This window comes from Triticum aestivum, chromosome 3B, assembly GCF_018294505.1.
Source record: "Triticum aestivum cultivar Chinese Spring chromosome 3B, IWGSC CS RefSeq v2.1, whole genome shotgun sequence".
In the NCBI taxonomy this organism is placed as follows: Eukaryota; Viridiplantae; Streptophyta; class Magnoliopsida; order Poales; family Poaceae; genus Triticum; species Triticum aestivum.
This window is the reverse complement of record NC_057801.1, coordinates 534,634,029-534,653,607: the sequence shown is the minus strand read 5'-3', so window position 1 is coordinate 534,653,607 and position 19,579 is coordinate 534,634,029. Positions and strand designations below refer to the sequence as shown.

At 50.9% G+C, this 19,579-nt stretch overlaps 2 protein-coding genes across 4 annotated transcripts; both read left to right on the top strand.

Moving 5' to 3' along the window:
- Positions 1-2,673: 2,673 nt before the first annotated feature.
- On the top strand, positions 2,674-7,787 carry LOC123070748 (hexokinase-9). 3 transcript variants are annotated; one of them, XM_044494065.1, is made up of 8 exons: positions 2,674-2,834; positions 2,917-5,397; positions 5,704-5,854; positions 5,932-6,114; positions 6,345-6,419; positions 6,539-6,694; positions 6,876-6,974; positions 7,059-7,783. In XM_044494065.1, exons 2-8 carry the CDS (start codon positions 5,135-5,137, stop codon positions 7,245-7,247), a joined length of 1,116 nt encoding a protein of 371 aa, XP_044350000.1. In that variant the 5' UTR covers positions 2,674-2,834; positions 2,917-5,134; the 3' UTR covers positions 7,248-7,783. The 3 variants fall into 3 exon arrangements, with proteins under 3 accessions (XP_044350000.1, XP_044350002.1, XP_044350001.1); XM_044494066.1 differs by having other exon boundaries at positions 2,693-2,816; XM_044494067.1 differs by having other exon boundaries at positions 2,687-5,397; positions 5,704-5,815; positions 7,059-7,787.
- A 1,598-nt stretch (positions 7,788-9,385) lies between these two features.
- LOC123070750 (nucleolin) lies at positions 9,386-10,676 on the top strand. Its single transcript, XM_044494068.1, has 4 exons — positions 9,386-9,671; positions 9,768-10,144; positions 10,230-10,300; positions 10,368-10,676. Exons 1-4 carry the CDS (start codon positions 9,399-9,401, stop codon positions 10,658-10,660), a joined length of 1,014 nt encoding a protein of 337 aa, XP_044350003.1. The 5' UTR covers positions 9,386-9,398; the 3' UTR covers positions 10,661-10,676.
- Positions 10,677-19,579: the final 8,903 nt, after the last annotated feature.

Genomic DNA, 19,579 nt, shown 5'->3' with positions numbered 1-19,579 from the left:
TGGTCACTGCCCCTCGTAGCATCTGGACCCGTGTGCTTGCAAAACGGCAACGGTGGCTTGCAGCGGCGGCGCAAAACTTCGGTATTGCAGGAGCGGGGCTGCAGCAACGCGAGGCGGTGGTGGTGGCGGCACCGGTCTAAGGCGAAGGGCGATGGACGCTGGTGTGTGTTGTGGTGTACTAATGGAAGAAGAAACGGAGATAACGAATGAGTGACTCACGCTTGTGAAGAAGAAATAACGGAGAGAAAGCAATAAAGCGGTGAGAGAGCGCCAGCCCACATGGACGTGTGGCAAGCGTCGAAGGAGGCTTAAGAGAGAGAAATCAGTGGATGGTTTTTAAGGTTTTCCTTAGATCTATCATGAAATCTATTTTCATGTTTTATTTAGTTGTAGATATTGATAGTTTTTCTATGAACTTAACCAAACTTTACATCCGAAGGGAAAAAATATGCAAGTCTCTCTCACCCTTCAAGTAAGAAATAGTCCGGCAACCAAACTGAAAGTTGAAATTCAGCAGTTTAGTTGGATGCCAGTCGCCTGAAATGATATTTTGGTCAGTCGATTTCGCATGAAGGACGCATCAACGGCCGGCTCACCGGAGAAGCAACAACCCCTGGGTCATCTTTGAATGGCAGGCTCACCGGGTGTCTATCTTAGGGTGGCAGGCTCACTGCGTATCTATCTTAGGGGTGGGGGGCAGGTTCGCCAGGGAAATCTGGAAGTTCGTTGGGGCTAGAGGGATGGCCGAGGGCAATCCCAACACAGTGGTGGGCGGCGGTTGGGGGTGGGGGAGGAGGGGCGGCGAGGTAGGCGGGGGAACACCGCCGGCGACGATAGCAAGCGGTTGGACCAGTGGTATGTCTGGCAGCTCAGGGTAGAAGATGAACACGAAAACCGATCGAAAGTAAAAGAAGTCATCTAGCCCGTCGGTTCTGCATCGGAAGGTTGAAAACGATTCTGTCTCATTTTCAGTCGACTGGTCTCAGTCCCAAATTTTCAGTACTAACGTCTTGAAGCTCGTTTTCTTTAAAAGAAAGGAGAGAAACATTTTTTCCCTTTCTTTTGAGGGTAGACATTTCATTTAGTAGTTTTTTGCATGAATTTTATATTGGATATCATGACAAGATGATAACAACTACTCTGGTTTGATTATATACAATGGTTATATATAGTACTAAATAGATGATGTCAAACATGCGACATCGACAAATTATGTCCAATAGATCAAAAGTGTAAGTTTCTCCGTTTTGTTTTTTCTTCTATAATTATATGTATTTGTCTTTGTTCCTTTAGATAATAGAAGTAATAATTGCATTTTTTTAACTTTCCCACCACAACGGTGTTGTCACAACCTTTTTTCACAAATACACAAGAGACTGCGTATCACTGCATTGATAGATAGAATAGAGTAGCAAGAATACAGATATACGGTATGAACCCACGTTCGCGAGGTCGGCATGGGGGCTACCGTGAGCACAACAGCGAGAGCATATTATAGGTTACATCGGGAGGATTCCAAGCAATCCATTGGCCCCAAACTTGGTCCAGCTCCGCGCGTCCTCCTTGATGGTGGCAGTTATGTTTGAGATCGCCATCAAAGACACATGCATTCCAGTGATTCCAAATCGATCAGGCACATGGCGAGCGACGCAAACCCTTTCCTGAGGCTAGCCGGGTAGGTGGCGTGGGAGGTAGCCCATCAGTCGAGAAATTGAACGCTCGCGTCCGGCGGTTGGATGGTTGCACGACACCAGGAGAGGATAGCGTACCCAACTTGACGTGAGAATGGACAAGCGGATAGCAGATGGTGCATGAAATCGGACTCATGGTCGCATAGAAGCCATGTCGGCTTGTGGGCAGGCCATGCCTCTCGAGGCATTGAGCCGTGCATCAACAATCTTGAAGTGCCAGCCAGACGAAGATCTTGATGTATAGAGGTGCCCAGGATCGTCTATTGAGCCAATGATCATCCGAGAAACGACAAGCCTTGCCATCACCCAGAGTCCAAAGCCGTGGACGCTTGAAACACCGCCCGCACCTCGGGATCACCAAGCAGATGCAGGTGGTGCCATGACCTGGATGGATCCTTCCGTTGGAAACTACATCCAACGCATACGCAGAGCCACTCCGGTGCGCAGGTCCGGGATCCCTAGCCCTCCGAGCGACAGAGGATGGCACACCTTTTGCCAATTAACCAGGCAGTGACCACCATTCGCATCGCGTCGTCCGTGCCAAAGAAAATCGCGCAGGATGCGGGCCACCTGCTTGAGGATCGCAGGGCATAGCGCCATGTCCATGAGAAGGTGCAGGGGCATCGCGGCTAGCACGTGTCTGTCAAGCGCCAATCATTCCCCACAAGAGAGCAGCGATGCTCACTAGGTGGGAAGTCTGCTCTCCATACCCTCTACCTGCGGTATCAGAGAGGAGGCCGAGCCCTTGCACACATAGAGTGGATGCCTAGATAGATGATCGGGAAAGTTCAGACGGATAGAGGGGAACTTTGTGGAGATACCGTCGATCTCAAATTACAATCAGACTTTTGAAAGCCACAGCCCGGACAAACACTCAATAAACACAAACGAAGGAAAGTAAGTCAATACGATGTTTGATTGAAAGTAACAATATACTTATCTGTATAAAAATATAAAATGTTTTTTTTGACATTAACATCTTATATTTTGATACATAGGGAGACAAATAGCAACAGGCGCTACTCCCCACCGAGCCGCACACTGTGTGCCCCCTTATCCACAACATCCCCATTCCTTCGCTGGCCAGTCCACTGCCGCTCGGCCGGCTCGTCGGCTAGGCCGCCGGTGAGCAGAGCACACACAGTTGCGCCTCGGCCTCTCCTCGTTCCGGTGCTCTCCATCTCCTGCCTGACCTCAGCTCCCTCCGTTTTTTTACTCTGTGCAGCGCCACCATCGGAGCTTCATGGCCGCCGGCACCTTCAACCGTTGCCACACACCGCCTGGGCTTGCCCACCTCCCGAACCAGCCGGCAAACGGACGGATCCGTCTTCCCCGTGTCCGTCCTAGGCCTCTCTGCCTTGCCGGAGTCGTCAAGGCGCCGGCCCTCGTCCACCAAGTCAACTGCATCGCACCCCTGCTTCGTCTCGGGAGGAGCAGCGAGCCAGCGCCCACCTCTGCATCGAGCACTGCTCAATCCGGCCGCGACGCCCAAGGCCCAGTCCGCCGCCGCCTTGCTCCGCCTCCGGCCTCGCCGGCCCTCGTCCACCAAGTCAAATGCATCGCAACCCTGCATCATCTCGGGAGGAGCAGCGAGCCAACGCCCACCTCTGCATCGAGCACTGCTCAATCCGGACTGGGACTGCGGGTGAAATTTCCGATAAACTGAAGGGCTTTTTTGCAAAAAAAAAAACACAACGACGGACGACAGAAACGCTAGCCGCTTTATTATTAGGTAGAGATAGTGAGTATTTTGCAACGACGGTACAATGTGCAAATCAATTATCTTTGTCCCTGCAACTGCGCCGGCGCACCGGTCCAACAGTTGGGCCGGTCGAGGCCCAGCCGTCCGATGCGGTTTGCATGGACCGTTAGATCTGCGCGCATACACAGACTGAAGCAACCGTTGCAGCAAAAAAGAACAGTTTTGTTGCGACCGTGTACGAACAGGCACAAGAAGAAAAACAGGGAGTTGGATCCCCCGCGACTGACCGTCCCCGATCTGCGGCGGCGGTGGCTAGATCCGCCTGTTATTCGTTCCCTGCGGCCGAATCACGTCGACGAGGAGCTCCCCCACCTATCAAGCCGCCTTGGGATTGCTTCAATCATGTCTTACATACGTCATGACCTCCTTGCCGCCATGGATTTGGGCTCGAGCTCCGTTACGGCCGGTCGAGGTTGCAGCTCGCCGCGAGCCCGTAGCAGCTCGCCGGCGACCGGTTGCAGCATGCACCCCTGCCCCCCGTGCTGGATCTCGCCGCCAGAATTCACGGAAACCCGTGCTGGGTCGCAGCTCAGCCATGATGGATGTAGCAAAACATTATGCCGGTTGTAGCAAAAAACGATGCTAGTTGTAGCAAAACCGCGACGCCGGCTGTGTGTTGTAGCAAAACGTGACGCTAGTTGTAGCAAAATGCTATGCCAGTTGTAGCAAAAATCTATGCCGGTTGAAGCATGTAGCAAAACTGCAGCATTTTATCATCTTCTTCCACCTTCAGCCGTCGCTGGTTGAAGCTTTCTTATTTTCATAGTGTCTAGTTGTAGCTTTCTCTCTCAATGGTGGGAGCTTTTTCCAACAACCGTTGAAGCTTTTTTACCAAAAGTTGTAGCTATTTTCTTTTTAGCAGCACTTGGTCAAGGTTTTTTGTGTCGTTTCGGTTGAAGCTTTTTTAATCGAAGGATGTAGCATTTCATGTCAACGGTTGTAGCTTTCCGGCGATGGCGCTGACCGCTTGTAGCTTTCTCTACATCCGGTTGAAGCTTTTCATCTAGGGGATGAAGCTTTTTTTTAAACGGTTGCAACATGAGGGGGTGCGACGATTCTGCAGAAGCCTCCGGTGTCGACCATCGCCGTCCGGCTCGTCGGCGGCGAGGCAGAAGCACGAGACGTGTGGGAGTTGCAACCGCCGGGGATGGGGATTGGTCAACGGGCTGCATCCAATGGCGAAACGGGCTGTAAAGCATGGCGGGGTGAGATCGACATCCATGGACCCGCGGGGGATTCGACCTTCCATGGCCGACGGCGAGATGTGGGCGCCGGCGCTGCAGGAGATGAGGATGGGGACGAGATCCGCGGAGCTGCGAGACAGGAATGAGGCGAGATTCGCGAGATCCGCAGCGCCACGTGGTTGCTCGCGACTGGGTTGCGGCGTGCGCGCGTGGACTGGACCGGCCGAAGCTTCGGCCGGTGCCCCGGCCCCAAACGTTTTCCATTTTTTTATCTTTGTCTCAAAAATACAATTAAACGAACCAACCGACAAAATGTCCCAAGTCTCGTCGTTGTTGTTTAGACTTCAGTTCAGGCCGAAAGACGAATTGGACCAGCTTTCAGTTTACTGTAGAAGTCGCCGGTGGACTCTCAGTCTTTCACGAGTACAGTCACAACTCACAAATACTCCTACCACCGAGGGTGAAGCCGCGAAGGGCAGGCGAACCCAGCGGCATCGATGCGAAAGGCGGCGGCGTTAGCTGCTGTGGCGGTGGTCGCGGCCGCAGCTGCCATCGCCGTGCGCCAGAGGCTGCGGGAGGCGAAGCGGTGGGCGCGCGTGGCCGCCGTGCTGTCGGACCTGCAGGAGCGGTGCGTGGCGCCGGCGGCGCGGCTGCTGCAGGTGTCGGACGCGATGGACGTTGAGATGCGCGCGGGGCTCGCCTCCGAGGACGGGAGCAAGCTCAAGATGCTCGTCACCTACGTTGACTCCCTCCCCTCCGGGTAAAACCCCTCACCTCTTCGGTTAAGATTGAGAACGGTTAGCCGATTATTACGAATTAATAAGAAATGTGTGGTTCCCTGTTCGTTCTTATAGGAGGGTAAAGCCAAAAGGGGGTTTTCTTGTGCTTGTAATTATACAAAATGGTGAAACAGAACTATATCAAGAAATTTAATTGTAGAATTGCAGCAGAGGCATTCACCAATATTGCGTAGCATATATACTTGTGTGACTGTCCTATATTGCAACTGTTGAATTGGGCTGCATCTTCAGTACATCATCTGATCTCACTTAAGCAACCATTTTAGGGATGAGAAAGGGCTATTTTATGCACTTGACCTCGGAGGAACAAACTTCCGTGTTTTACGAGTTCAATTAGGGGGCAAGGAACAGCGAGTTATCAAGCAAGAATCTGTAGGGGTATCCATTCCGCAGCATTTAATGTCCAGAAGCTCGCATGTAATGATCATGTCCATTTGCCATAATGTTCATCTTTCTTTTTTTGCAAACCTTGCATACTTGGTGTAAATTTTCAGGAACTATTTGATTTTATCGCCGCTGCTTTAGCAAAGTTTGTTGCCTCTGAGGGTGAAGATTATCATCTTCCGGAGGGCACTCAGAGAGAACTCGGTTTTACATTCTCCTTTCCAGTGAAGCAAACTTCAATTTCATCCGGCACACTTATCAAGTGGACAAAGGGTTTTGCAATTGAGGAAATGGTCAGTTTATTGAACCCAGCCTATGGAAACCAAATCAAAGATGCTAACACAAGAACGTGATTTTTTTTTTCCAAGTTATACAAAACAATGTCCAGTATCATCCCGTATCAAAAAGTTTAAATGGGGAAAATCCTGTAGTTTCTTTGGACTTCCAGTTTGGTGTTATGCTTATATGAGCCACTGTATAAATAGCTATGAATGATGTACCTGCATTTTTGCTTTGAAGTCAGGTTGGCAAGGATATCGTGGCTGAATTAAACGAGGCTATAAAACGTCAAGGACTTGTTATGAAAGTCTCAACATTGGTTAGTTTCTTCTTATATGTACATTATGCTTACTGTGGTAATACTGTTGGAAAACAGTCTTGGGGTTAAATGTCAGGTCTATCTGTCAATATAGACTGAAATATAGGACTATTTTGTAGGTGAATGATACCGTTGGGACTCTGGCTGCTGGGAGGTATGTAGATAATGATACTATGGTTGCTGTAATACTGGGAACTGGTACTAATGCAGCATACATAGAGCATGGAGATGCCATTCCTAAATGGCATGCTCCCCTGCCCAAGTCCGGAGATATGGTGAGCGTCTCTAGTCTTTACTTCTGCACCGATGAATGCAACTTTGGAAGGCTGAAAAAATCGTGCAAACTATTGTGCTTATATTACTTGCAGCATCACAAAAACAAGAAATGGTGATAACAAGTGAAGAAAGACTTATACCCCATTGATATGAGATTTTAATTAGTTTGGTTTGTAACAGGTAATAAACATGGAGTGGGGAAATTTCAAGTCCGCTCATCTTCCACTCACTGAATTTGATCAAGCTTTGGATGCAGAGAGTTTGAACCCCGGAGAACAGGTATATGGTGTTGCCCTCGATATACAGTAATGGCACTTCCCTGTTTTGTGGTTGATGAGTGTGGATAAGAATATTTCCTTCCAGATTTATGAGAAGTTGACCTCTGGTATGTATATGGGGGAAATTGTCCGAAGAATCTTGTTACAGATGGCTCAAGAAGCTGCTCTCTTTGGTGACAATATACCTCCAAAACTAGAGACCCCATACATTCTAAAGTATGTTGTTCCAGTTATCCATTACTTTATCATGCAAAAAAAAAAATACTTCTCCTGAATTGCTTACAGCTGTGCTTAGTTGAGTTTATTGATTAACTGTAGTTATTAATCATAAATAAAACTGTAAACAAGCTCCCAACTGAACTGCCGAGCTGAATGGCAGCAAGAAGAAAAATGAAGAGCACCTTAAAGAAGAAAATTGTGTCCTTATATTTATTGTGTTATGGATATGCTACTAGTGAAACTACAGTCAGTGTGTTTTTGTCCGTGAAATGGCTAGACTAGAAGCCCTCTGGCCAAAAATATCTTGCTAGCCAATCCCTCTCAGAGTATATCCTCAGTTTTTGATCCAGCATGCAGTGCAAACTTTGCAGCGTATGTCGTGGTTCTAAGTCTGACAGTAGAATGGGGGTAGGTATGGAGAGGCAAGATCCTAGCTATGGAGTAGTTGTACACACGAGTGTTTAGCGAGTTCAGGCCCTTCTCGGAGGAAGTAACAGCCCTACGTCTCGGAGCCCGGAGGCGGTCGACTGATTTCTGTGTATATGAGTTACAGGGGTGCGAACCCTTCTACCAGTGGAGGGGGGTGGCTTATATAGAGGACGCCAGGACCCCAGCCATCCCACGTAGCAGAGGATTAAAGTACATTAAGGCGGGCGTTACTGGTAACGCCCTACTTAAAGTGTCATCATGACCATTAAGACTACTTAATTACAGACCGTTTGGATGTAGAGTAGATCCTGAACTCCTGATGGTCGAGTGGGTCTTGATGGTCGAGTGTCTTCAGGTTTGTCGAGTGTCTTCTAGCCGGTCGAGTGGAGTCTCTCTTGGTCGACTGGAAGGTAGCTTCGTCTAAGGATGTCCTTGGGCATGGTATCCTAGATAGGTCTATGACCCTACCCTAGGTACATATCCTCATCATTAGCCCCCGAATGGATCGAGGTTCGAGTGAGGAAGGAGTTGATGATTTTCTCCGACTCATTTCTTGCGCTTTGATTGTGTTGTATCTTGGATTGGCGATTTTTCTTTCGGTGTTGGCGTCAACTTTTACTTCAGTCGCCTTGATCCATTCTTATCTTCTGTCGAGTGAACTTTTGAACTTTGGAGAACTCCCGAGCGACGGATCGCGGGAAAGATATTGTCTGACAGATTATTCTGCTGCTAGCGGATTTTGCGGGATCCGAAATTTGGGAAGCGCGCGAAGCGGGGCGGTCCGCGGCAATCGGACGGGATAAGGCGTGGATGCCTCGATTTCCGCGCCGCCTTTTTCGCCACGTATCGTGCGTGCGCGACTGTTTCGGGATGTGACAGGATCGCTCGGACCCACTCGTCAGCCACTCGGAAACGCCCTTATATAAAGCGCCGGGGGAGGGTTTTTTGAACAGTGCCTTCCCATTCTTCTCTCTTCCCTCTCTGCCTCCGCCCACTGCGCCTGCTCCCGGCTCCGCCTATCCACCTCTCGCGCGCTTCGCCGGCGACAATGGTGAAGGAGAAGACGGCGGCCCTAGAGCGCGCGAAGAAGGCGACGGCGACGGGGCAAGCGAAGGGGAGACCGTCCAGTCGGGGCGGATCTTCGTCGAGGTCCCGCCTGCCGAAGGGTTGGGTCCAAGGGGATTGGATCCGCTCGACCATCACTGAGAAAGATCTCAATGACCTGGCCAATGAGGGACTGATCCCCCACGGGTCAGCGAGGCTCCCGGGGTCCGAGTGTCAACCGCAGCCGCAGGAGGGTGAGTGCGTTCTCTTAGCCACTCACGTAGATCGTGGTTTTTCTCTGCCGCCGAGTGTGTTCTTCCGTGGGTTTCTGAATTTCTTTGGGGCGCAACTCCACCATTTCAATCCCAATTCCATCGCCTATCTTGCTGCCTTTGTGTCCATGTGCGAGAACTTCCTGGGTTGTCGACCGCACTGGGGTCTCTTCAAGCACATATTCACCTGTCGCTCACAGACAGTAAAAAAGGCGAGTCCGGATGATGAGAGGACCAAGGTTATTCAGATGTGCGGGGGTCTTGGAATTCAGTTGAGGAATAAGAGCACTTTCCCGGCCATGACCCTTCCTGAGTCGGTCAGAGGGTGGCAGTCGACTTGGTTCTACTGCCAAGACGAGTCGACGCCGGGGCAGTCGACTGGTCTCCCTCCGTTCTCCATGGACCGAGTGGACAAACCGTCTTCTCTGAAGGTGCTTCCTGAGGAGAAAGCCGAGGTAAAAATGTTGATGGAGCGCGTGGTCCAACTCGTTCGGGACGGAGTGACGGGCATGGATCTTCTGGAAGTCTTCCTTAGGCGGCGCATCCAACCGCTCCAGTACCGAGGCCACCCGATGTGGCTGTATTGCGGTACCGAAGACACCACTCGGGTCCATCTAGAAGCAGTCGACGACGCCACGCTGGAGAGGTGGGTGGCCGCCATCACAGGGAACAAGGACAACCCTCGAGGGTCTAGGAGGATCCCGCCACTCGACTGTACTTATACGCCGGACGCGGTATGGCCACTTATTCCCGATTGTGATCTTGCTTTATCCATTCTGCTTTGCCGCGAATTGGTCGATTGATCTTTGTTTTGCTTTGTTGTCTGACAGGCCACCACTGAATTGTACTCGATGCCCAATGGGGCGCAGATGCCGACTGAGGAGGAGGAAGGAAGCAGGGGCGAAAGCCCGGAGGAGTGGGATTCGGATGCTGACGACGACGGCGAGGGTGATGACTCTGGTGAGAAGGAAGAAGAGGAGGAGGAGGAGGAAGTTGCACCTCCCCGCTCGGAAAAACGCTCGAAGCTTGCCCATGATCCCGCGGCTGAGCGGGGTAAGGGGGTCGCAACTGCTTCCCGGTCGACCAAGCGCCCTCGGACTACTTCTCCGGCACCGACTGAGAAGGCTCCGAAGCAATCTCGAGTGGCACCGTCGAAGCCTGCAAAGGTCTTGCCGAAGATGAAGATGGTGATCCCCACTATCTCAGGGTAATGGTAGTTTTGAGCTTTCCCTGTTTCATGAACTTGTTCTTGGTCGACTCATGGGCCAATCGACTGACTTTTGGAACTGCAGCGCTGCTACTTCCGACACTTCGGCGAGGGCCGAAGACCACGAGATGGAGGATGCTGCAACCTCGAAACCTGGTATGACTCTTGTGCTGTCGTTTTCAGTCGATTGACTTATTGTCTCTAATTTTGATTCTTTCTGCAGTTTCATCTAACATTCTAATTGACCTTCCTGACGACGATGACGAAGAACCACCACGGCCGAGGAGAAGCAAGAAAACGTCTGCTGGCAAGGCGACTCAGGATGTGCCGGCACCCGAGACGTTGGTCGTGGAGGGAGACAATGTCACTCGACCCACCGTAACCTTCGCGGTGCCGTTGCGAGTGCTCGCCCTTCGTCGTCGAGTGCTGCTCAACCCTCGCTTTTCTCCACCTACCCCGTTCCAGAAGACCAAGCCAGTGCTGCTAGAGAAGCGATACGCCAAGCGGGGGTCATGATGGAGCAAGTGAAGGCGATACGAGAAGCTAGCCAGGCAGCCTATGACGCCAGTTCAGCTCTTTAGAGTAATGTTCAGGTCAGTCGGTCACTGCCTGTTCTGTTAGGATATGATATCTGTAAACTCTTCTTTCTGCAATTCTTAGAGTTTGTCCTGCACCCACTGGGTGTGTCGATTGAAATTCTGGACTAGTGGGGGCACGCTGAGTGCACCCACTGGATGTAGTCCCCAAGGCTATGGTCGACTGCTGGCAGTCGACTATAGTCTTTATGTCTTAAGTTTTTTCCTTACTCGACTAGGTCGAATAGATTCATAGACCGGTGGGGGCACGCTGAGTGCACCCACTGGGTGTAGTCCCCGAGACTGTGGTCGACTGCTTGCAGTCGATTATAGTCTGAAGAACACCTCCGGGTTTTTTGTGTGTGTGTGTGTTGTTGGTCGACTGGTCGACTCTAACTGATGAAACTAGTGGGGGCACGTTGAGTGCACTCACTGGGTGTAGTCCCCGAGACTATGGTCGAATGTTTGCATTCGACCGTAGTCTTAGAAACGCTATGATTTTTCCTTACTCACTCGGAAGTGAATTGTCTTTGACATCTGTCGATTGGTTCTTCGTAGAAATCCTGTGACCTTGCGGCTCGTTATACTGAGTTGGAGAACAAACACATTCAGCTCGAGCTCGATCTGAAACTGGCCCAAGAGAACTTGACGAAGGCGAAGGAGGAAGCTAAAGGTATGCTTGGTGAGGCCTTTGACGACTGCCTTTGCCTCTCACTTGTTTCCGAATCTAATCTCACTGTAACTTTGCAGGCAAAGTGAGGGATGCCCTGAAGAAACAAGAGCTTGACTTGGCTGAGATGCAAAAAACTGCTTTAGAGAAGACCAGGCTTGCGGATGAGAAGCTGGCTTCAGTGACTAAGCTTGAAGAAGAAAACACCAATCTGAAAGCTGCTCTTGATGCTGCCAACCAGGAGGTCAGTCGACTGAAAAGCGATAAGACCACCCTGAATGACAAGGCCAGTGAGTTGAAGAGAAAGAAGAATGATCTAGAGGCTTATCTGGGTGGACTCGCCAAGAAGTTGTTCCTCATGCTTGAAGGTAATCCTTTGTATCAAACAAATATTTTAATTGTAACCTCCGACTGTTTGTCTTGACTCGGTGGTTGTGCTTGCAGAATTTTGTCAGAACTTTGAAGAGGAGACTGGTCAACTGGAAGTAAACCTGGACCCCATCAACTCTCCTATGAAAGATGAAGTCGCCATGAACGTGCTCCGACTTGAATCTCGTGTTGCTGTCATCATCGATTATCTCGCAAGGCTGAAGGTCGCAACTTCCCGCATCGACACAACACTCTGGCCAAGAGAGACACTCCAGAACGACCTCGAGTCTCTGATGACTCGACTGAACAAGGTCCCAAGTCGAGTGCAGGAGTGGAAGAAGTCTTCGGCCAGGTGCGGCGCGGATGTTGCTCTGTCTCTGGTCCGCGTTCACTGCAAGGGTGCACAAGAGGACAAGCTGGTGGCTCTTAGGGTGGCCAACACCAAGAAGCACGATTTCAGATCTTTCATGGAGACCTTCATTGCCGCTGCCACTCGGATTGCAGATGGAATTGATCTGGACGAGTTTGTGGCACCTTCCAGCCCTCCACAGGAGGGGTAAAAAACTTTTGAGCTTGATACTTTAAATTTGCCTCGGTATGCCGAGTGAGTTTTGTAACCGACAAACCTTAACAGGCCTAGCGCCTGAGCACTTTCGGTTCTGTTAGGTGTTATCCAAACTTGGGTTCGTCGCTGAATATGTTTGCATTTGGTTTGAGGCATCTTTTGCAGGTTAAAGCGAAGCGCTTATTGCCATTGACTTGTCCCCCAATTCACTTAGGCGAGCACTGGGCTGCAGCTAAGTCCCCGAGTGAGAGGTTTGCCCTCCACTCGGTAGGATTTTTAGATACTTAGGCGAGCACTGGGCTGCAGCTAAGCCCCCGAGTGGGAGGTCTGCTCTCCACTCGGTAGGATTTCAGACACTTAGGCGAGCACTGGGCTGCAGCTAAGCCCCCGAGTGGGAGGTCTGCTCTCCACTCAGTAGGATTTCAGATACTTAGGCGAGCACTGGGCTGCAGCTAAGCCCCCGAGTGGGAGGTCTGCTCTCCACTCGGTAGGATTTCAGACACTTAGGCGAGCGCTGGGCTGCAGCTAAGCCCCCGAGTGGGAGGTCTGCTCTCCACTCGGTAGGATTTCAGACACTTAGGCGAGCACTGGGCTGCAGTGGGAGGTCTGCTCTCCACTCGGTAGGATTTCAGACACTTAGGCGAGCACTGGGCTGCAGCTAAGCCCCCGAGTGGGAGGTCTGCTCTCCACTCGGTAGGATTTCAGATACTTAGGCGAGCACTGGGCTGCAGCTAAGCCCCCGAGTGGGAGGTCTGCTCTCCACTCGGTAGGATTTCAGACACTTAGGCGAGCACTGGGCTGCAGCTAAGCCCCCGAGTGGGAGGTCTGCTCTCCACTCGGTAGGATTTCAGACACTTAGGCGAGCACTGGGCTGCAGCTAAGCCCCCGAGTGGGAGGTCTGCTCTCCACTCGGTAGGATTTCAGATACTTAGGCGAGCACTGGGCTGCAGCTAAGCCCCCGAGTGGGAGGTCTGCTCTCCACTCGGTAGGATTTTTGAATTGGTGGCGCAACTCGGAGGGAGAGGGTAGCAGTCGACCTGCACCTCGTCCTCCTTGCAGAACGCATGTTGTACTTGTACTTAGGCGAGTTCTTGGACTGCAGCTAAGCCTCTGAGTGGAAGGCTGGCTTACCACTCGGTAGGATTTTATTTATCTTAGGCGAGTACTTGGACTGCAGCTAAGCCTCCGAGTGGAAGGCTGGCTTACCACTCAGTAGGATTTTATTTATCTTAGCCGAGTATTTGGACTGCAGCTAAGCCTCCGAGTGGAAGACTGGCTTACCACTCGGTAGGATTTTATTTATCTTAGGCGAAACGGATTTCGCAGCTAAGCCTTCGTGTGGGAGACTGGCTCACCACTCGGTTAGGATTTTTTTTACAGACTTGGGCGAATCGGATTCGCAGCCAAGCCACCCACTGGGGGATTGTTTTGAGAGGACAAAAAAAATAACGATTACAGGGAAGATTATAAAGCTATCGTCTTTAATAAACAAACTACAGAAGTACTTTTATTACAACTCGTCCGAGTGAATACTTAGGTGTAAAAGGGGCGGAGAAGTTCAGCGTTCCAAGCTCGGGGCTCGTCGATCTGATGCTCGACATTGTAAAGACGGTATGCTCCATTGTGGAGAACCTTGGTGACTATGAAGGGACCTTCCCACGAAGGAGCAAGCTTGTGTGGTTTCTGCTGATCCACTCGGAGAACTAAATCTCCTTCCTGGAAGGCTCGACTCTTCACGTTTTTGGCGTGGAAGCGACGCAAGTCCTGTTGGTAAATGGTCGATCTGATCAGAGCCATCTCCCTCTCTTTCTCTAAAAGGTCGACTGCATCCTGCCGTGCTTGTTCTACTTCTACTTCAGTGTAGAGCTCGACTCGGGGAGCATTATGGAGAAGGTCACTCGGCAAGACTGCTTCAGCCCCGTAGACCAAGAAGAATGGAGTTCTCCCAGTCGACCGGTTGGGCGTGGTCCTTAACCCCCAAAGCACTGAGGGAAGTTCTTCGACCCATGCACCAGCCGCATGCTTAAGATCACGCATCAAACGGGGTTTCAACCCTTTGAGGATCAAACCGGTGGCTCGTTCTGCTTGTCCATTCGACTGTGGGTGAGCGACTGAAGCGTAGTCGACTCGCGTGCCTTGAGATGTGCAGAAAGCTCTGAACTCTTCGAAGTCGAAGTTTGACCCGTTGTCAGTGATGATGCTGTGCGGGACCCCGTATCTGAATATCAATTCTCTGATGAAGCTGACAGCAGTACCGGCATCGAGGTTCTTGATGGGTTTAGCTTCGATCCACTTAGTGAACTTGTCGACTGCTACCAGCACATGGGTAAAACCGCTTCTGCCTGTTCTCAAAGGACCGACCATATCCAAACCCCACACTGCAAAGGGCCAGACGAGTGGTATAGTCTCCAAAGCTGACGCGGGCTTGTGTGACATATTGGAGTAAAATTGGCATCCCTCACACTTGTCGACTATCTCCTTCGCCAATTCATTCGCTCTTGGCCAATAAAATCCGGCTCGGTATGCTTTGGCCACGATGGTCCGAGAGGACGCATGATGACCAAAGGTTCCCGAGTGAATGTCATCAAGGATTATTCGACCTTCCTCTGGCGTTATGCATTTCTGACCAACTCCAGTCGCGCTTTCTCTGTACAACTGTCCCTTTATCACGGTAAAGACTCTAGATCGGCGGATGATCTGTCGAGCCTCTTCTTCGTCCTCCGGGAGCTCTTTCCTCAAGATATACGCAATATATGGTACTGTCCAATCTGGAGTGATCACTAGAACTTCCATGATCAGGTCGACCACCGCTGGGACTTCAACCTTAGTCGGGTCCATGACACTCTTAGGTTGCAGGGCTTCATCGGTAAAAGGATCTTCTATGACTGACGGAGTGTGGATGTGTTCCAAAAACACATCACTGGGGATAGCTTCTCTCTTGGATCCTATCTTCGCCAGATCGTCAGCTGCTTGATTTTTTAGTCAGGGTATGTGGTGGAGCTCTAACCCCTCGAATTTCTTTTCGAGCTTCCTCACCGCATTGCAGTATCCAGTCATGGCTAGGCTTCTAACGTCCCATTCCTTCATCACTTGATTGACCACCAAATCTGAATCGCCATAGACCATAAGGCGACGGACGCCGAGTGAAATGGCCATGCGTAATCCATACAAGAGTGCTTCATATTCTGCTTCATTGTTGGAGGAATCAAAGTGGATCTGGAGCACATATCTGAGCTTGTCTCCTCGGGGGGAAACCAAAACGACCCCAGCACCAGAACCATTTAACATCTTAGAGCCATCAAAGAACATGGTCCAATGCTCCGAGTGGACTTGAGTCGGCTGTTGTTGCTCAATCCACTCGGCAAGGAAATCTGCTATAGCCTGGGACTTAATGGCTTTCTTTGCCTCGAATTTGATATCAAGGGGAAGGAGTTCAATCGCCCATTTAGCCACTCGACCAGTTGCATCTCTGTTGTGCAGAATTTCTGACAGTGGTGTGTCGCTGACGACTATAATGTCATGATCAGAGAAATAATGAGCAACCTTCTTCATGGTCATGTAGATCCCATATACGAGCTTCTGATAATGAGGATATCTTTGCTTCGATGGGGTCAAAACTTCAGAGAGATAATACACTGGCGCTGAACTTTGAAGGCTTTCCCTTCTTCTTCCCGCTCGACCGTAAGTACTGTACTGACGACTTGTCCTGTGGCTGCAATATAAAGCAACAGAGGCTCTTTGCTGATTGGAGCAGCAAGCACCGGCTGGGTGGAGAGCAGAGTTTTTAACTCGGCAAACGCTGCATCAGCTTCTGGAGTCCACTCAAACTTGTCTGCCTTCTTCATCAGTCGGTAAAGAGGCAACGCCTTTTCACCGAGGCGAGAGATGAATCGACTTAACGCGGCCAAGCATCCAGTAAGCTTCTGGACGTCGTGCACACGCACAGGACGCTTCATTCGGAGTATGGTACCAACTTTTTCTGGGTTAGCATCGATTCCTCGTTCGGAAACGAGAAAACCGAGTAACTTTCCGCCAGGTACTCCGAATGTGCACTTTGATGGATTGAGCTTGATATCATACCTCCTGAGATTGGCAAATGTTTCAGCTAAGTCAGTCAACAGGTCGGAACCCTTTCGCGACTTGACCACGATATCATCCATGTATGCTTCCACATTCCGACTGATTTGAGTGAGTAAACACTTTTGAATCATTCTCATGAACGTGGCTCCAACATTCTTGAGGCCGAATGGCATGGTGATATAGCAGAAGCACCCAAATGGAGTGATGAAAGCTGTTTTGATTTCGTCGGGCCCATACAGACGGATCTGATGATACCCGAAATAAGCGTCTAGAAAAGACAATCTCTCGCACCCTGCGGTCGAGTCGACAATTTGGTCGATGCGAGGGAGAGGAAAATGATCTTTCGGGCAGGACCAATTGATATGTTTGAAATCAATGCACATACGAAGGGAATTGTCCTTTTTGGGAACCATGACGACATTGGCGAGCCACTCGGAGTGGTATATCTCTCGGATGAACTCTGCTGCAAGGAGTCGAGCCACCTCCTCGCCAATGGCTTTTTTCTTCTGAACGGCGGACCGTCGAAGATGTTCCTTAACAGGTTTTGCTTTTGAATCGACTCTAAGGCAATGCTCAGCCAGTCCCCTGGGAACACCCGGCATGTCAGCTGGCTTCCATGCGAAGATGTCCCAGTTTTCATGGAGGAACTGGATGAGCGCTTCTTCCTATTTAGAGTCGAGTGTTGTGGAAATATGGGTCGGAGCTGCATTGGGGTCAGTCGGGTGGATATGAACTGGCTTCGTCTCACCGGACGACTGAAATGCTGACTCTGTGGCGGGCTTCTTGGCCCGCAGTAAATCACTCGGATCTGCATTCTTCTTGTATCCCTCTAGCTCTACCACTGTTATCTGGTCATCCGCAATCTTTGAGCCTTTCTGAAAACACTCTTCCGCTTTCTTCCAGTTGCCAGTGATGGTGATCACGCCTTTGGGGCCAGGCATCTTTAACTTGAGGTACACATAGCATGGTCGAGCCATGAAGTGGGCGTAGGTTGGTCTTCCCAAAATGGCGTGGTAGGCGCTCTGGAAATCCACGACTTCAAATGTCAGCTTCTCTTTGCGGAAATATTTCAAGTCGCCGAACACCACATCCAGAGCTATTTGGCCGAGTGACTCGGCCTTCTTTCCTGGGATGACTCCGTGAAAACTCATGTTGCTGGAACTGAGTCTGGACATCGGAATGCCCATTCCCTTGAGCGTCTCCGCATACAGTATATTCAACCCGCTGCTGCCATCCATCAATACCTTCGTCAGTCGAGTGCCTTCGACGACCGGGTCGACCACCAGCGCTTGCCTCCCAGGGGTGGGAATGTGAGTAGGATGGTCAGACTGGTCGAAAGTAATGGGAGTTTGCGACCATCTCAGATAATTTGGTGTCGCCGGGGCGACCATATTGATCTCACGGTTGATCACTTTCAGTCGACTTTTGCTCTCTAAATCAGCAAAAATCATCAGAGTGGAGTTGACATGAGGGTACTCTCCATCACTGTCCTCCTTGTCCTCAGCCTTGCCCGACTCCTTCTCTTTATCTTTCGGCTGTTTGCCTTGAAACTGCTGGATTAAGAGCCGGCACTGGCGAGTGGTATGCTTTGGGTAGATGAAGTTACCCTCTTCGTCTTTCTTCGTGTGGATATGACACGATAGATCCATCACATCATTACCTTCCTTATCTTTTACCTTTTTAGGGTTCCAAGATCCTTTGGGCTTCCCTTTGAATTTGCCCTGAGTCACGGCCAGAGCCTCTCCAGGAGCTGCTGGCTCGGCCTTCCGCTTTTGCTTCCGATTGGAGTTTCCTTTATCCGACTGACTCGGCTTGTACTTGCCGCTCCGGAGTCGGTCCTCTTCTTCGCCGTTGGCGTACTTGGTGGCTATTTCCATCATCCCACTCAGGGTCATATCTCCAGTTCGACCAAACTTCAGGCTCAACTCTCTGTTCTTGACGCCATCCTTGAAGGCGCAAACCGCTTGATGGTCTGACACATTCTCTACAGTATGATGCAAAGTGATCCACCTCTGGATGTAATCCCTTAGTGTTTCACTCGACTTTTGTACACAAACTTGCAGCTCAGTCAATCCGGCAGGTCGCTTGCAAGTTCCCTCAAACGTCCTGACGAACACTCGAGAAAGATCTTCCCAGGTGTAAATGCTGCTAGGAGCTAACTGATTCAACCACGCCCTGGCCGAACCCTCTAGCATAAGTGACAAATGTTTCATGGCCACCTCATCATTACCGCCACCAATCTGAACAGCCACTCGGTAGTCTTCGAGCCAAGTTTCAGGCTTAGACTCTCCGGTGAACTTACTCACCCCAGTCGCCAACCTGAAGTTGGGGGGTATCACTGCGGCTCTGATCGCTCTGCTAAAACATTCTGGACCTGAAACGTGGACTCGGCTGCTTGTGGGCACATCTCTGTCATGACCACCTCTATGAGCTCTGTTTCGGTCGACCAAACCTTGCACGATGATGGATCTCGCGTCAAAGCCTGGCTCTCTGGGGTCGACTGGAGCTCTCCGCCCAACACTGAGCTGGCGTTTGTCATCTTGCTGCCGATGGGCGTTAGACCCACTTCTCGGAGGAGGAGTGGGCACTCGACGCCTGTCATCACGATCAAATCGATCATCATAGTGGTCCCGCCGGCCTTCACGTCCCATGCGCCTCGGAGGCGACCTTGGACTGTGAGCCGACTGAACAGTATTTGCAGCGACGGATCGACTGTGAATCCTGTTGCGCGATTGTGACACGGCTGAATTCTGATCTCCTGCCGCCCGGAGCAAATCTCTGATCTGCATCAAGCCTCTTTCAGCCTCTGACTGAGAGGGCTGAATTGACTCCGCTATGCGGGCTGCAGCTGCCAAATTCTGAATTGGGGTTCGATATACCTGAGTTGGTTGCGGAAAGAGCTGACGTCGGTTGGAGTTGGTCACTCGTTGACGCGCACGCTCGCTGGAGGTTCTCCAGTCGAGTGCGTTCAGCCAGGTTGGCTAAACGCGCCTCTTCCAGGGCACGAGCCTCAGGAGTTTATGCAGGGCATCCATGTTCCGGCGGCGAAGTTCTTCCCTCTGCTGGGAAGTGAGCGGCTCGGGTTGGTACTCTTCATGGGCTTGAGCGGGGTCGTCCTCGTCGTCCATCCCGTCGCCGCGGGGGAAACCGGAAGGACTACAGGGCCCGTTGACCAT

Bases quoted from the DNA above. Each gene is read 5' to 3' on its own strand.
- LOC123070748 (XM_044494065.1), top strand. From the start codon at position 5,135: ATGCGAAAGGCGGCGGCGTTAGCTGCTGTGGCGGTGGTCGCGGCCGCA. The intron at 6,115-6,344 runs GTCAGTTTATTG...CTTTGAAGTCAG, and splicing joins GTTTTGCAATTGAGGAAATG to GTTGGCAAGGATATCGTGGC. The intron at 6,975-7,058 runs GTATATGGTGTT...ATTTCCTTCCAG, and splicing joins GTTTGAACCCCGGAGAACAG to ATTTATGAGAAGTTGACCTC.
- LOC123070750 (XM_044494068.1), top strand. From the start codon at position 9,399: ATGTTGATGGAGCGCGTGGTCCAACTCGTTCGGGACGGAGTGACGGGC. The intron at 9,672-9,767 runs GTATGGCCACTT...GTTGTCTGACAG, and splicing joins GTACTTATACGCCGGACGCG to GCCACCACTGAATTGTACTC. The intron at 10,301-10,367 runs GTATGACTCTTG...TTCTTTCTGCAG, and splicing joins TGCTGCAACCTCGAAACCTG to TTTCATCTAACATTCTAATT.